General features: G+C 36.9%; 1 protein-coding gene across 2 annotated transcripts in view; it reads right to left on the reverse strand.

Moving 5' to 3' along the window:
• LOC150093314 (uncharacterized) overlaps positions 1-17778 on the reverse strand; it is a 207045-nt gene that overhangs the window by 139721 nt on the left and 49546 nt on the right. For both annotated transcript variants that reach the window (XM_090413488.1, XM_090413487.1), the window contains exons 5-6: positions 15962-16053; positions 12772-12844 (exon numbers count right to left, since the gene is read on the reverse strand). In XM_090413488.1, the coding sequence (XP_090269614.1) occupies positions 12772-12844; positions 15962-16053 (165 nt within the window). The remainder of the gene's footprint in view (positions 1-12771; positions 12845-15961; positions 16054-17778) is intronic.

Raw genomic sequence — 17778 nt, forward strand, 5'->3', positions numbered from 1 at the left:
GATTTCTCCTTAGATTGACCTACAGATTATCCATGGCTTCGCACTGGAAAACTGCCTCAGGATGAAAAATAGGAATCCCTTCTTAACAAAACTCCAAGCCTTATATCTCTCATTGCCCCGGAACTTTTTTTTCAAGGTTACTGGAGACCCCAAATGTCCCCGTACATGTCTTGCGCATAGTTACGAGAGATTAGTCTATATGGATCTGTACGACAATCCTCCTGATAATTACAAATTCTTAAATTATCTAATCCAGAAGAAAACAAAACTTTGAGTTATGATTTACTCATAAAACTTGGAGTTCATTTTTGGACTATTATCAACATGAATTATTGTTTAATAGAGTGCATGAACTATTGTTTAAAGAATTTCTGAAAGGTGATCAAATCCAAGCATGAAGATTTAAAACCATTTAGTATGAAAGTGTTGGCTTTGTAAAAAACAAAGTACTTGTATTCATCCTCTAGACATACATTTTTCCAAGATCAAATAATACAAGAAAAAAGTAAAAAGGGCTATTAAAAAAGGAGGGGGAAATAATCAGATACCAGTATTTTACATAATAAACAGGAAAACAATTTTTACATTTCAAAACTTTGAGGCTAGTTAACTGGAAGGGGAGGGTTATCACACAGCCTGCAAGGAATGTGAAGAACCAACTGGGATTTCTGACTAAATGTCCAATCCTCACTATGTCTGTAAGTGTCCACTGAACAATGAATGATAAAGGCAATTTGAGAAAGCCAACCAAACTGCATTCAATATTATTAAACCAAACAGGCATTATTATTATTTTTTATATGAATCCCACCCATGAAAGTTGTTATCCTATAGTGCATATATTATGATGGTAGTACAACGTAAGTAAATGCCATACTGACTGAAGATAGTTAAAAAAAAAAAAAAGAGTCAGTTAAACAAAGGCTCTGGCTGTTTACATCTGGGAGACAGGATAAACAATGAAAAGTCAGCTACTGAAACAACCTTGAAAAAATGAAAATAACTATCAGTGTAGGAAGTAAGAATGGAAACTGCAGAAATAGGGTTAAAATAAGTAAAATCTTAAATATTAAGTACAAGATGATTTAGTCACACAATGATGATCAGAAGGATAGAAAAAGGCAGTGGAATTAAACACTAAACAAACTTCTTGAATGGGAAGTTATTTCAATTATGTTAATGTGGCCTGTAGTAAACCCAACTCTCTAATCAACAGCCTGTGGTTCAAATCCCACTATGTTCATGAATATTTGTGAATGTCTTTAGATGATATATAAATTGCAATAAATTGTCAGACAAGCACTGTGCTAACTGAAAGCCTGAAGTAGCATGTTTGATCTATGGGAGTAGAGTTTCTGAATTATCTAACTTCTAACACACTCACTGTACTAATACTAATGTACCTAGGTTTAGAACTTTTTCTGAATGGGATCTATATTAAAAAACTGCCAAATAAGATAGTAAAGTATCCAAGAAAATTTGTACATTTCAATACTGGAAAGAGAAACGTTATTTAAAGTCTGAAATGCAGAGGGGTAACCATAGTTGATATTCGACAAGACATGCTCAAATATGAATAGAAAATTTTACAATTGCTAGACTAGACAAAATACAGAATGTCTAGTCAGATATTCAAATTACAGATTATTGTGTCAATGAAAAAGAAAGGAAAGTATTACTGAATGTAAGAAATATAGAGGAAATTCTCTACTGATTATTCCAGACATATCCAAGCATACTAGAAAAGTGGCTAAGAAAAATTGTGGAAGAACAGCATGCAAAAAAAAATCCATTTCTGACAAGTGCTGGATTGGTGAGCAATGGATTTTTACTTTGTGACAAAAGGTTGAAAAATCATGGCAAGATAACAAGGATCTGTATAGTAAATTTTGGAAAAAGAATATGATAAAGTGTAAGTAAATTGCTGTTCAAAACTCTACAATTATATGGTGTAAATAGGAATATACATCATACACTTATGTTATTAGTGAGAATTAAAGGATCCACTAGAAGACAAGATATAAAATCTAACAAAAGACAAGGCAAGCTGCTGCATTCCATCATAATTGTTATTTATCATCTATGTGGACAACATTATGAAGCAGAGTAGAAGTAGACCTAATATCAAAATGGGATATACTAAACTCAGTTCTTAAGGGTCAAATCTGTATAACTGAGAGGCAACCTGCACATAGCCTTTAAAGGAATGCAGAGAACCGACCAGAGCTTCTGACTTAATGTCCAATCCTCACCTTCTTGGTGAACCCTGTTGAGTATCTACCTGGATTCTGAACGAACAAGGATGAGCTGGCAATTTGGGAATTAGCCGAACAAATTGTATACTTCCTGGTTAAACCAAAATATAAAATGAGGGTACAACATGACAAAATTTCATGCCAGCTGGAACATCGTCCGGTTACACAAGATCCCCTTTGTTTTCGCCAGGGACAAAGGGCGAACAGCAAAAAGTCAGCTACTGGAACAAATCTGAAAACAAACCCCAACTCAACATCACCAGAGTTAAAGATCGGTACTATCAACATAAGAAGCCTGAATGGCAAAGAAATGGAGCTAGCTGAGGAATTAGATAAGTACCAGATTGACATAACAGGGGTTACTGAAAAAAAAAAAGACAAAAAACTGGTGAGATCTTTCTAAGCAATAAATACAAAATATTATATTCAGACAATGACAATCAAGGAAAAGGAGTAGCCACAGTATTCAACACAAAATACGAGGCTAATCTTCTTGAATGGCAGGCAGTCTCAAGTAGAGTAATGTGGGCAAATATGAGAATGGGGAACTGGACAATGAGACTTATTTGTGCCTATCCCACAGAAGGTTCTACTAAGGTAGAAGTGGAGAAATTTTTTGATGCTTTAGAAAAAGCAACTGATACAATGAAAAAGGAAAAGTTGGTCCTTGTTGGGGATCTAAATAGCAAAGCAGGAAATGATTGTCAGACATACAAAAATATTTTGGGAAAATTTGGAGAAAAGAGCAAAGCTAATAATAATGGCAAATACATGTAGGATTTTTGCTCAGGACATGGACTGGTTATTACTAACACCATAAAAATGGTGTTAGTAATAACATAAAAATGTTATTACTAACACCTAAAATTAGGTGTTAGTAATAACATTTAAATTAGGTGTTAGTAATAACATTTAAATTAGGTGTTAGTAATAACATCTAAAAAGAGGCAAGGTACAAGAAAAGTCACACTGACTATGTTATTATTGATAGTGATGTTTTCCCCCTGGTGCAGGACACCAGAGTGTACAGAGGATTTGAAATTGGAAGCGATCACTATTTAGTCTTGAGCAGGATAAAATTGAATTTCATATTGAAAAGAATAACATGTAAGAAAGTTTTAAAGTGAATAAAAGTTGAGCAGCTCTCAGATGTGAACTATAGACTAAAATACACAAAGATTATTGAAGAAAAAATGAAAGAGTTTGAGAACAGGAACCAAACCTTGGAGATTCAGTGGCAGGCCTTGAAGAAAACCCTGATTGATTCAGCTAGAGAGGCAGTGAAGGAAAAGAAGAAAGCATATCAAAAGTTCCTTGCAAATAAGTCAGCTTGTGTTCTTAGAGAATACAGAGACAAATGTAAGAAAATGAAACACTGTGTAAAACTAGCTAAGCAAAAGTCATGGGAGTACTTTGGCAAGAACAAAGAAAATAAATATCAAGAAGGTGGCAAAATATTCTAGAGATTGTTGAAGAAGCTTAGAAATGGTGGAAAGAGTGCTGTAAAAAGAATTACAGATGATAAAGGTGACATGAAAAGGGGACAAAAAGATATCCTTGAAGTATGGAGTAATTACTTTGAAAAACTGCTAAATGAAATAAGCAGTGATGACAGCACAGTGGTAAAAAAAAAACACTGACCAGGCATGCAGTCAGGAATACATATCCATCCTTGAAGTAGAAAAAGCCATCAATGGCTTGAAATGTGGAAAGGCAGCAGGAGTAGATAATATTCAACCAGAAATGCTGAAGTATGGTGGTATAAAAGTCTTACAGTGGCTGCACTGCATAGTACAGAGGGACGAATTCCTGATGATTGGAGTAGAGCTCTAATAGTACCCATATATAAAAAGGGAAATAAAACTGAATGTGAAAATTACAGAGGTATTTCCCTACTGAGTGTTCTGGGCAAGATTTATGCCAGTATACTTGAGAAACGGTTGAGAAGAATTGTGGAAGAAAAGCTTGGTGAAGAACAAGCTGGATTCAGGCCAAATAGGGGCTGTCAGGATCAGATCTTCACTTTAGAAAAAATAGTTGAGAAAGCATGGGAACATAACAAAGATCTGTATTTAAGTTTTGTCGATCTGGAAAAGGCATACGACAAGGTGCCAAGAGAGAAGCTATTCAATACACTACAGTTATATGGGGCATTATATCAAGCAATACTTAGTCTTTATTTGAGTTGTAGGTCAGCAGTTAGAATTGAAGGAAAATGGTTTAATGTTAAATCTGGTGTGAGACAAGGATATACATTATCCCTCTGTTATTCATTATCTATATGGATCACATTATGAAGGAAAGTGGTATTAAACATGATATCAAAATTGGAGATGTTAATGTCAGCTCTTTGCTTTATGCGGACGATGTTATACTTCTAAATAAATCCGCTACTAGTCTGCAAGATTCACTGACTAAATTGAATAACTGTTGTAATAGATATGGTATGAAGGTCAACAATAAAAAGACAAAGACAATGAAAATAGGCAGAATCACTGAAAATGTCAACTGTGTTGTGAACGGAGAACCTGTGGAACAAGTAAAACATTTCAGCTACTTAGGCACGATGTCTAGTGAAGATGGTAAATTAAATATAGAATTAGACAAGAATCAACAAAGCTGGTATGATAGGAAGTCAATTGAATAAATTCATATGGAATAAGAGAGAAATCAGTCGGAACACTAAATTAGCTGTATAATTATTTTTAACCAGTTTTAACTTATGGATCTGAGAGTCCCGAGAAAGATTAGAGGCATGAACAGATGGCATCAATGGCAATATCATATTAAAAACGAGGATATTAGGAAAGAACTTGATATTGTCAGCATCCAGGAATGCGTTAGCAGAGCTAATCTCAGGTGGTATGGTCAGTTAAACAGAATGGGCGAGGAAAGATTAGCAAAACAAGTGTTCTCTGCGAGGCTGGCAGAAAAACGACCAAGATATAGGTGGATTGATACGGTACAAAGTGCCTTAGACGATAGAAATGTAAGATCTGATAATGTTGGAGTCTTGACAAGTAACAGACTGATTTGGAGGAAAATTGTAGATAGGAAGTTAGTAATGATGTAAATTTTTCATGTATTACTATCATATCCTGTACACCCCTTGAGGATACAAGTCAGGAATTTGATGATGATGATGATGAAAAAAAGAACTGAGTTTATTATCATCATCATCATCAAATTCCTGCCATGTACCCTCAAGGGGTGTACAGGATATGATAGTACTACATGAAAAATTTACATCATTACTAACTTCCTATCTACAATTTTCCTCCAAATCAGTCTGTTACTTGTCAAGACTCCAACATTATCAGATCTTACATTTCTATCGTCTAAGGCACTTTGTACCGTATCAATTCAACTATATCTTGGTCTTCCTCTGGGTCGTTTTGCTGCCAACCTGGCAGACAACACTTGTTTTGCTAATCTTTCCTCACCCATTCTGTTTAAGTGACAATACCACCTGAGATTATTGAAGTTGAAAGATTATTTTTCACTTGGTTAGATTATAATAAACCCAGTTCAATCGTTCATTCAAATGCAAGAAACAAAGTTTGTGCCCAAAAACATCTTCAGGACTGGGGCAAGGCAGCACAACACCAGGCAACTCGCAGCAAAGGCAGATCAAACTCCCACCACTCCCCGTCCCAGCATCTCCCAGCAGACATGCACACTGCTATGCATCAAGAGAAGGGCCACCACCCACACCGGCCTCAACCCCCATTGAGGTTTAGCCAGTGGTACCAGGCCCAGAAGCAGAGACATCCATGCAGAAGCAATGGAGGCCATCCCCATCAATAGGAGCCACCAAAAGGTGTGCCACCCCATTATCAAACCACTCTGCATTCAGAGAAAGATGCTGAAAGATTATTTTTCACTTGGTTAGACTACAATAAATCCAGTTCAATCCCTTATCCAAGTGTGAGCAAACTAAGCATGTGCCCGAAAACATCTTCAGGACCGGAGAAAGGCAGCACAACACCAGGCAACTCGCAGCAAAGGTGGATCAAGCTCCCACTACCACAGGCCCCAGCATCTCCCACAATGCAAAGCACATCCCCCCCATGGACATGCACACAGCTATGCATTAAGAGATGGGTCACCACCCACACCGGCCTCGATCTTTATTGAGGTCTCGTCAGCTAGCCTAGGTATCTCCACCTCTGGACCTGGCTCCCACTGACGAGACCTCAATAAAGGTGGAAACTGGCACGGGCAGTGGTCCCTCTCTCAATGCACTGTAGCACACATATCCGCAAGGAGATGTGCCCCGCACTATGGGAGACACCGAGACAAGGAGCGATGAGAGCCCGATCCACCCCTGCCGCAAGCTGCCCAGTGCTGCACCACCCCACCCCAGTCTGAAGACACTTTCAGGTGCAAACCCCGCTTGCTCCCACTTAGACAAAGGACCGAACCAAATTTATTACAGTCCAACCAACCGAAAAATAATCTTTCAACATCCCTCTCCAAATTCAGAGCAATTCAATAATAAGGTGGCACACCCCCCAGCAACTCCCACAGGTAAAGATGACCTCCATTGCTTCTGCCCAGGCACCTCTGGGCCTGGCTCCCACTGACGAGACCCCAATAAAGGACGAAACTGGTATGGGCAATGGCCCCTCTCCCAATGCACAGCAGCACACATGTCCGCAAGGAGACGTGCCCTGCTTCCTGGGAGACACTGAGACAAGGAGCAATGAGGGTCCGATCCACCTCCGCCGCGAGCTGCACCACCTCACCCCAGACCTGAAGACACTTTCAGGCACAAACCCTGCTTGCTCACACTTGGACAAAGGACCAAACCAAATTTATTACAGTCTAACCAAGTGAAAAATAATCTTTCAACATCTTTCTCTAAATCCAGAGTAATTTAATAATAAGGTGACATCAGTTTTTGGCAACTCCTACAGGTAAAGATGACCTCCATTGCTTCTGCTTAGGTATCTCCACTGCTGGGCCTGGCTCTCACTGATGAGACCTCAATATAGGTCGAAACCGGTATGGGTAGTGGCCCTTCTCTTAATAAATAGCAGTATACATGTCTGCAAGGAGATCTGCTTTGCATTACGGGAGATACTGAGACAAGGAGTGATGAGAGCTTGAACCACGTTTGCTGCGAGTTGCCTGCTGTTGTATTACCTTATCCTAGTCCTGAAGTTATTTTCAGATGCAAACTTTGTTTGCTCACACTTGGATAAAGGATTAAACTGAATTTATTACACCTGGGATTAGCACTGCTAATGCATTCCTGGATGCAGACAATGTCAAGTTATTTCCTAATATCCTCGTTTTTAATATATTGCCATTGATGCCAACTGTTTACGCCTCTAATCTTTCTCAGGACTCTCATATCTGCGGTCTAGTCTTTGGCCAAGTGATTTACTTCTGATCCAGCTCTCAGATCCATAAGTTAAAATTGGTTTGAATACTGTCTTGTATACAGCTAATTTAGTATTCCGACTAATTTCTCTCTTATTCCATATGAATTTGTTCAATTGACTTCCTACCACACCAGCCTTGTCAATCTTGTTGTCTATTTCTATATTTAATTTACCATCTGCACTAAAAATCGTGCATAAGTAGCTGAAATGTTTTACTTGTTCCACAGGTTCTCCGTTCAAAACACAGTTGACAATTCAATTTAATCAGGGTATCTTGCAAACTTCTAGCAGATTTATTTAGAAGTATAACATCGTCCACATAAAGCAAAAAGCTGACATTAACATCTCCAATTCTGATATCATGTTTAATACAACTTTCCTTCATAATGTGATCCATATAGATAATGAATAACAGAGGGAATAATGTACATCCTTGTCTCACACCAGATTTAACATTAAACCATCTCCCTGTACTACTTCCTTCAATTCTAACTGCTGATTTACAACTCAAATAAAGACTAAGTATTGCTTGATATAATGCCCCATATAACTGTAGTGTATTGAATAGCTTCTCTCTTGGCACCTTGTCGTATGTCTTTTCCAGATCGACAAAACTTAAATACAGATCTTTGTTATATTCTCATGCTTTCTGAACTATTTTTACTAAAGTGAAGATCTGATCCTGACAGCCTCTATTTGGCCTGAATCCAGCTTGTTCTTCACCAAGCTTTTCTTCCACAATTCTTCTCAACCGTTTCTCAAGTATACTGGCATAAATCTTGCCCAGAACACTCAGTAGGGAAATACCTCTGTAATTTTCACATTCAGTTTTATTTCCCTTTTTATATATGGGTACTATTAGAGCTCTACTCCAATCATCAGGAATTCGTCCCTCTGTACTATGCAGTGCAGCCACTGTAAGACTTTTATACCACCATACTTCAGCATTTCTGGTTGAATATCATCTACTGCTGCCTTTCCACATTTCAAGCCATTGATGGCTTTTTCTACTTCAAGGATGGATATGTATTCCTGACTGCATGCCTGGTCAGTGTTTTTTTTTTACCACTGTGCTGTCATCACTGCTTATTTCATTTAGCAGTTTTTCAAAGTAATTACTCCATACTTCAAGGATATCTTTTTGTCCCCTTTTCATGTCACCTTTATCATCTGTAATTCTTTTTACAGCACTCTTTCCACCATTTCTAAGCTTCTTCAACAATCTCCAAAATATCTTATCACCTTCTTGATATTTATTTTCTATTTTCTTGCCAAAGTCCTCCCATGACTTTTGATTAGCTAGTTTTACACAGTTTTAGCTTTCTTACATTTGTCTCTGTATTCTCTAAGAGCACAAGCTGACTTATTTGCAAGGAACTTTTGATATGCTTTCTTCTTTTCCTTCACTGCTTCTTTAACTTCCTGTGTCCACCATGGAGTTCTGATTTTTCTATCCTTGCACAAAAACCTTCCCACATGCCTCTCTGACTGAATCAATCAGGGTTTTCTTCAAGGTTTGTCACTGAATCTCCAAGGATTGGTTGCTGTTCTCAAACTCTTTCATGTTTTCTTCAATAATCTTTGTGTATTTTAGTCTATAGTTCACATCTGAGAGCTGCTCAACTTTTCTTCGCTTTAAAACTTTCTTAGATGTCATTCTTTTCAATATGAAATTCAATTTTATCTTGCTCAAGACTAAATAGTGATTGATTCCAATTTCAAATCCTCTATACACTCTGGTGTCCTGCAGCAGGGAGAAAACAACACTATCAACAATAACATAGTCAATGAGACTTTTCTTATTCCTTGCCTCTTCTCTCCATGTGAATTTGTGCACATTTTTATGTTGGAACATTGTTTTTGTAATAAACAGTACATGATCAGAAATCCAACAGGTATTTGCCATTATTATTAGCTTTGCTCTTTTCTCCAAATTTTCCCAAAATATTTTTGTATGCCTGACAATCACTTCCTACTCTGCAATTTAGATCCCCAACCAGGACCAAGTTTTCATTTCAGTAGCTTTCTCTAGAGCCTCAAAAAATTCCTCCAATTCTACCTTTAGCCTTCTGTGGGACCATAGGCATAAATAAGTCTCATTGTCCAGTTCCCCATATCACTACTTGAGACTGCCTGCCATTCAAGATTAGCATATTATTTAGTGTTGATTACTATGGCTACTACTTCATTTCCTTGATTGTCATTGCCTGAATATAACATTTTGCATTTATTGCTCAGAAAGATCTCACCAGTTTTTGTCTTTTTTGTTTCTGTCACCCCTATTATGTCAATCTGCTACTTATCTAATTACTCAGCTAGCTCCATTTCTTTGCCATTCAGGCTTCTTCTGTTGATAGTATACGGATCTTTAACTCTAGTGATGTTGAGTTGGGGTGTGCTTTCAGATTTGTTCCAACTGCTGACTTTTTGCTGTTCGCCTTGGTTCCCTGGCGAAAACAACGGGGGCCTTGTTTAACCAGGCAATGCTTCAGCTGGCATGAAATTTTGTCATGTTGTACCATCATTTTGTATATTGGTTTAAGCCAATAAGAATACAATTTGGTCAGCTAAATCCCAAATTGCCAGCCCATCCTTGTTCGTTCAGTATACAGATAGATACCCAACACTTAAGGGATCATAGCTATATAACTTAGACAAGATTTCCACAGGTTTTAAAGAATGGCTAGGAACTGGCTGAAACTTCTTACTAAACATTCAATCTTCACCATACAGTGACTGATTTTCAACTGTGAAGGTCATCTGAGATACTGAATGAACAAGGATCGGGACTATTGTTGTTTGTGTATTATTAAAAATTTATATTGTATCCTAGATGATGTCACTGTGACAGAAGAGGGAGAGAGAGAGAGAGAAAAAAAAACAACTATGCTTCACTGTAGAAAATACAAAGTGGAAAGACTTCCCAAGATCTAGGAAATGTTAATTCTCAGACCTCCCACCCAATGCTCAAGGCTAGCCACAAGTACTCATGGAGGGCATTCCTCATAGGACTTTAGGCTTCGAGCCTACCATATTCCACTTATTACTTTATGTATATTATTACAATTTTTATATTCCCAGAGGTCTATTATTTCTTTGTGCTGAATGCATTCCATTAAACCTAATTATGTTGAAAGTTCTCCCAATTGGTTATACTATTAATTAAAGATGGCAAGAAATTATATTCTTGGTTCAATCCTTTATCTAAGTGTAAGCAAACAAAGTCTGCACGTGAAGTAACTTTACGGCTGGGCAACACGCATACACGAGGGTTGTTTGAAAAGTTTGGTATGGCGACACAGTTCATTCATTCATACCACTGTCGGCACGTATAATCTTTTTCATGATCCCTGGCAAAATTTTAGCCACGTGCAACCCCCAGTTCTCTTTTGCCAAACATTTAAAATGACTATGTTGTTCACATTTTTCATAAAAATGGAGAAAAACGAGTTTCATGCAGTGATAAAACACTTTTATTTGAATCAGTGGATGGCTGCGCAGATCAATGCCAAGTTAGATGCAGCTTATGGGCTCTGCACCAGCATTAAAGACTATTTATTTTTGGATCAATCAGTTTAAATGTGGTCGTAAGTCCATCAAAGATGAAGCACACTTTGGACGCCTGACTGACATTGCTGAGATTGTAGGCTTCTCAATTGAATGAGTGTATAACATCCTGTACGAAAAATTGTACATGAAAAAGCTGTGTTCGTGATTGTCGACTGTCGATCAAAAACGGATGCGAAAAGACATTTCAGCACAGTGTTTGGCGATGTTTAATTGAATTTGCAGAATTTTTTGGATCGATTCATGACTGTAGATGAAACTTGGATCCACCACTGCACACCTGAGTCCAAGCAGTAGTCAAAACAGTGGAGAATGCCAGGTGAAAGAAGACTGAAAAAAGCAAAGACTGTTTTGTCAGCTGGTAAGGTGATGGCCACTGTTTTTTGAGATTTCCAAGGAATAATCAGGATAGACTATTTTTTTAAAAACACACCACTACGACTGGTTGTTGAAGGAATCACAGCTCGAATTACCACTTGGCCAAAAAATTAGCGGCCACACTCAAGGAATTGGTAGGTCATTCCCCTTCCTACGTAAAAAAATACACATTTCATAAACAAAATTAAAAACATTACACCCAATGTCTGAGATTTATTAGTCAGCTTTGACATAACTGCCCTTTTCACCACTGTCCCGATCAATGATACTATTATGCTCCTACAGAACATATTTCCACACAACATCATGGTCCTCTTTGCCCACATACTCCGCTCCAGATATTTAGTGTGACAAAACAATTTTTATGGCTGTACCTTCAAAAAGAAGGTACAGCCATGGACTCACCACTCTCCCCCCCCCAATAGTTAACTTGTATGTGGAAGACTTTGAGCAACGAGCTCTAGAGTCAGCGTGCCTAAAGCCCAAAATTTGGCTCAGATACGTTGATGATATTTTCACCATTTGGCCCCACGGCTGCGAAGCACTAAATACATTCTGTGAGCTCTAACATCTAATGAGAACTCGGATGTCTTTTCATTTAGGATAAAGTGATCTAATATTGTTTCCATCCTCTTGTTGCCCAAGTATATTTATGTATGTCTTTATGTTTATAGAAAGCATTCATTATTTTAAGGTTATTATAAACTACAAAGTCGCTCAATTTTTTACCATTCCTGTTTAGAGTATGTTCTCCATATATTCCTATTTTATTATTAATTTCTGTGTTTCCAATTCTTGCATTTAAAGTCTCCTGCTAATATTATATAATCATTTTTATTTATTTGATTATATATTTTTTTTTAACTGATTACAGAATTCAATATTATCATCTTCCCTTCCTTCTTCTGGGACATATAAACCAATTATTGTTAAATAACCTCTATCTATTTTTATTCTAGCTTCTATTATCTGTTCATTCCATAATTTATAATATTTAAACTGTTTTGAAAGGGAATTATGAATCCACCAATAAATAAAACCAAATAACCAAACCACTAAATAAAAACAATATGATTATTCTGATTTTCCATAAGCATCCTTTAAATGAACAAATATTTGTAAGCTATTAAATCTTAGGTGTAAGAACTATATACACACACACACACACACACTAAAATTACCTTTTGGGATTTTTTGTTCTGGTTTCTTCTCCTTTGCTACTGCTGTGGATTTAGATAATAAAGGAGGAAAAGCCTAATAATAAAATTTGTGATATTATTGTTATTTTGCAATATTATTATTCACAACACATATAAGTTTTGAGTACGCTAATGAATTATTATTATTATTATTATTACAGGCAACTCCAAGGAGTCCTTAGACTCATTGAGGGAGTCGCTAAACATCATGTCAAGAATGATCCAGCACAGTATCTATCATACTTTGCTTTGAACTCATTCACAGTCATGGCACCCACAACAGACTCTGGCAACCTATTCCACTCATTTGCTACTCTGAAAGCAAAAAATCTAGTTCTAACACCTTTGCTAACTACACTCTTACTAAGTTTCCATGGATGGCTCCTAGTTCTTTGACCACCAGCCCCATTCTGAAAAATTTCCTCTCAATTGAAAAACATCTCAGTAATTTGTATGTCTCAATCATATCACCCCTTTTCCACCTATCAACCAGTTTCTGTAACCCAGAAATCTTCAACCTGTTTTCGTAAGGTTTATTCCATAGACCTGCTACCATCTCAATCACTTGCCTCTGGATCCTTTCCATCTCCTCCTCATCACCAAGAAACTCTGGCACCCAGATCTGTATGCAGTAGTCAAGATGGGATCTTATCAAGCCTCAATAAAGAGAACCAATAATCTGCTTGTCTCTACTCATCAAACTATTCTTCAGTAACCAAGTGATCATAAGCTGCTTTAGCCACTTTTGCTATGTGCTCCCTAAACTTTAACTCCTTATCAACTAACACTCCCAAGTCTCTGGATTTGTCAATTTCCTGGAGTACAGTTCCACCAATGTGTTATACAGCTGGTGATCTTTTCATCCCAAAATATATAAAACTGTACACTTTGCCACATTAAACTAACATCCAATCTCCTTTGCCCAGTCTGTCAATCTATCAAAATCATCCTGCAAAATTTTGACATTATCTGTATTAACTATGCTCTACCTAACTTTGCATCATTGACAAATACCTGAACAGTTGTTCTCAGATCCTTTCCTATATCATTAATGAACAAATTAAACAGTAGTGGTCCAAGAACAGAATCCTATGGCATGCCACTAGTCACAGGCCTTCTTTTGGACTCTACTCCTGAATAAACTACATTCTGATATCTCTCCATCAATCATTCTTCTATCCATTTCACCATCCCCATTTGTTGCAGCTTACTGATTATAATTCCATGTGATATCCTGTCAAAGGCCTTTGCAAAGTCCAGCGGTATCACTGTAAACCCATTACCTTTATCCAACATAGCTGTCACTTTATTACAAAATGTGAACAAGTTACTGAGGCATAGTGCTGTTCTTGACCAATTTCTCCAATACTCTGACAACAACTCCTGATATGCTGATCGGTCGGTAATATGCTACATCAGTCTTGGAGCATCCTTTATGCAATGGAACTATATCAAGGACACTGACAATTCCGCTTCCTAAAACTCGAGCTGGTATACCATCCAATCTCACAGCTTTATTCACATTAAGGTTCTGTAATATGCTATGCACCTCCATATTTCATTTGCCTCAGTTCCCATATAAACCTTCGGCTTTCTCGTCCCTGCAATAGTAGATCCCTGCAAGAGTAGATCATCACCACCTTGATGATCTACTCTTGCAAATATTCACTTAGTAATTCTACTATTTCGACAAATTCAGTTACCTCCCTACCATCAGCATTCATTAATGATGTTAACTAAAGAGAATCCCAAACTGTTTGAGATTCTCTTTAGCCTGCATTGCTAACCTCATTTCATAATCTGCTTTTGCCTTTCTTACCACACTAGTTACCCTTCTGGCCTGTGCATTATACTGTTCATGTGCCTGCAGGTCACCTTTCTCCTTAAATTTCCTCCACAATTGTTTCTTTTTTTGCAGCTCCAGCTTAATGATGATATTCATCCATTTAACTCTCACTTGATTTACTCTTCCGACTCTTTTATGCAGTCTGCTCTAGGTATACCTTCCTCAAACTCTCTTTTACCACTTCCATTGCACTATCAACATCCAGTCCTTGCAGTTTTATGTGCCATGGCACCAATCCAAGCAATCTCCTAAGCTTGTCATACTTATCAGCCCTGTAATTCCACATACACCCTGTCTTAATTAAAAATTCCACACATTCAGCCACTCTCAGGTCAAGACTATATGATCACTCCCACCAATTGGTGGCAAAATTATTATTAGATCGAGAACTCTCAAACCCCTAGTATATTCCATCACATGCTGTCTCGGGTAATTATCTCTTAGTAACTGACTAAGAGGTAACCTGTGTTACCTCTTATATGTCCTCTCCTCCTTCCAATCTCTGTTCCCATAGCTGGAACATATTGTTCCAATTATCCTCTCCTCCACTCATTGATGCCGATGCATACTATCTCCATCATCTTTTTCATCCCCTGGTCTACAGTAACATCCAACTGCATATTTTGTTCTGCTGCTCTCAATCTCACACCAGATAGCCTCAAATGTGCTAGTTTCACTGTCCTGTAGTTGAACTTCTGCTCTCTTTGGGTGCAGTTCATCAGCTATCATCAATAACACTCCTCTCCCCATTCTTTTCTCTCTATCTTTCCTGAACATACTAGATCCTTCACATTCTATCCCACTAATGCCAAAAATTCTTCCGGCTTATTCCGAATGTTCCTTGCATTAGGGTACATAAAGTGCAAAAGCCTCTTAGTTCCACTGCTATTGTGGTGATTTATGCTAACTATTCCATTCTGGTTTGTTACCGGTGTTACTAAGGTAGGTATATTATACACATTCTTACACTCAACTGCCTCACTGATGTCTGGATATCCACTCAACAGCGTCTCCCCCCCCCCTCAAAAAAGCTCTAGTTACCCTGATTCTACATACCCACTTTCACTTTATTCAGCATCCAAACACAAAATCCATTCAGATACAAACCATCCTTCTTGTATAAGTCCTTTATCCCATCAAACTCACTTCACAAACTCCACACCACTCCTCCTGCATAACCTACACTTAGTGAATTGAGTCATTCACTTTATGGCCTTCCTTCTCAGCTCCACTCCGTCATACTCTACTCTGAATTCAAAATTTAAAATATAAATATAGCACATAATAATACAATCAGAAAAAAATGCACACTAAAAAACACCTCACCACTTGTCCAAGAAGATTTTCTGGAAGTTTTTCCATCTTGAATGATGGCAATTTTCTGTGAACACCATCGTAGAAAAAAACATTATAAAAATCTGAAATTAAAACACACATGGAATTTGAAACAACTTTTTTTTTCTTTTTAAATTTCAAGAATTTAATACATATAGAAACTTTAATGTTACAGAATCACTTACATAACTAACAATACTGGGATACCAAGAGAAAATATTTCAACCATGTTACAAACCTTTGCCAACAAAGATAGAAAAAAAAACTAGCATTCCTTCCTTTCCTCTAATATATATCAGTTTTAATGAAAACTTTTTCTTATGTGATTCCCACAAAAGACTGTAAACCTTTAGGACATCATCATCGTCAAATTCCTGATATGTAAGTTCGGGGAATGTACAGGATAATTATGATAGTACTACATGAAAAAGTTACAGCATTACTAACTTCTGATCAACAATTTTCCTTCAAATTAATCTGTTATATGTCACGATCCCAATACTATCGGATCTTATATTTCTGTCTTTTAAGGCACTATTTACTGTATCAATCCATTTACATCTTGGTCTTCCTCTGGATCTTTTACCTGCCAACCAAGCAAAGAACACTTGTTTTGCTAATCTTTCCTCTTCCATTTAGTATAAGTGACCATACCACCTAAGATTAGCTCTACTAACATATTCCTGAATGGTAACAATGGCAAGTTCTTTCTTAATATCCTCATTTTTAATGTGATATTGCCATTGATGCTATCTGTTCACTCAACTAATTTTTCTAAGAACTCTCATATCAGAGTTCTCTAGTCTTTGATCAAGTGTTTTATTTCTAACTTGGCTCTTGGATCCATAAGTTAAAATTAGTTTGAACACTGTCCTATATATAGTTAATTTGATGTTTTGACTAATTTCTTTCTTATTTCATATAAACTTATTCAGCTGACTTCCTACCACAACAGCTTTACTAATTCTGTTGTCTATTTCCATATTTAATTTCCCATCTTCACTAAATATTGTGCCTAAATAGCTGAAATGTTTTACTTGTTCTATAGGTTCACCATTCAGGATACAGTTGATGTTTGTAATGTTATTACCTATTTTCATATCATATTTATTATGACAATCATTTAGTTTAATCAGGGAATCTTGCAGACTTACTGGATTTATTCAAAAGTATAAAACCATCTGCATAAAATAAAGAGCTAAGATTAACATCACCAATTTTGATATCAGATTTAACACCACTTACCTTCATAATGTGATCCATATAGATAATGAATAACAGTCTGTGGAGATAATGTGCCCTTGAATTTACCTAAAACCATCTTCCTGTATCCCCCTTCAATTCTACCTGATGACTTCCTGGTTATATAGAGACTATGTATTGCTTAATATAATGTCCTATTTACATCATATAACTGAAGCGTTCTGAAGAGCTTTCCTCTTGGCATCTTGTCATATGCTGTTTCCAGATCAACAAGACTTAAATAGAAATCCTTGTTATTATATTTCCAATATTTATCAACTATTTGTCTTAAAGTAATAATCTGATCCTGACAACCTGCATTTAGCTTGAATCAAGTTCATTCTTCGTGAAGCTTTTCTTCCGCAATTTTTTTATCTGTTTCTCAAGTATACTGGCATAAATCTTACTACTCTTCCTCTGGATCTTCCTAGAAATATTCATGTAGATAAACTTATACGCTGGTAATACATGACTGTCAATTTTTAGGGAAAGACAACATATACTGTTATATTAATTAAAAAAATTTAATTAATACTTCCTATATTTTGGTGATGCTACATTACCAT

Source organism: Typopeltis vanoorti, chromosome 24, assembly GCF_054136105.1.
Source record: "Typopeltis vanoorti isolate ZY-2024b chromosome 24, IOZ_Tvanoo_1.0, whole genome shotgun sequence".
Taxonomy (NCBI): domain Eukaryota; kingdom Metazoa; phylum Arthropoda; class Arachnida; order Uropygi; family Thelyphonidae; genus Typopeltis; species Typopeltis vanoorti.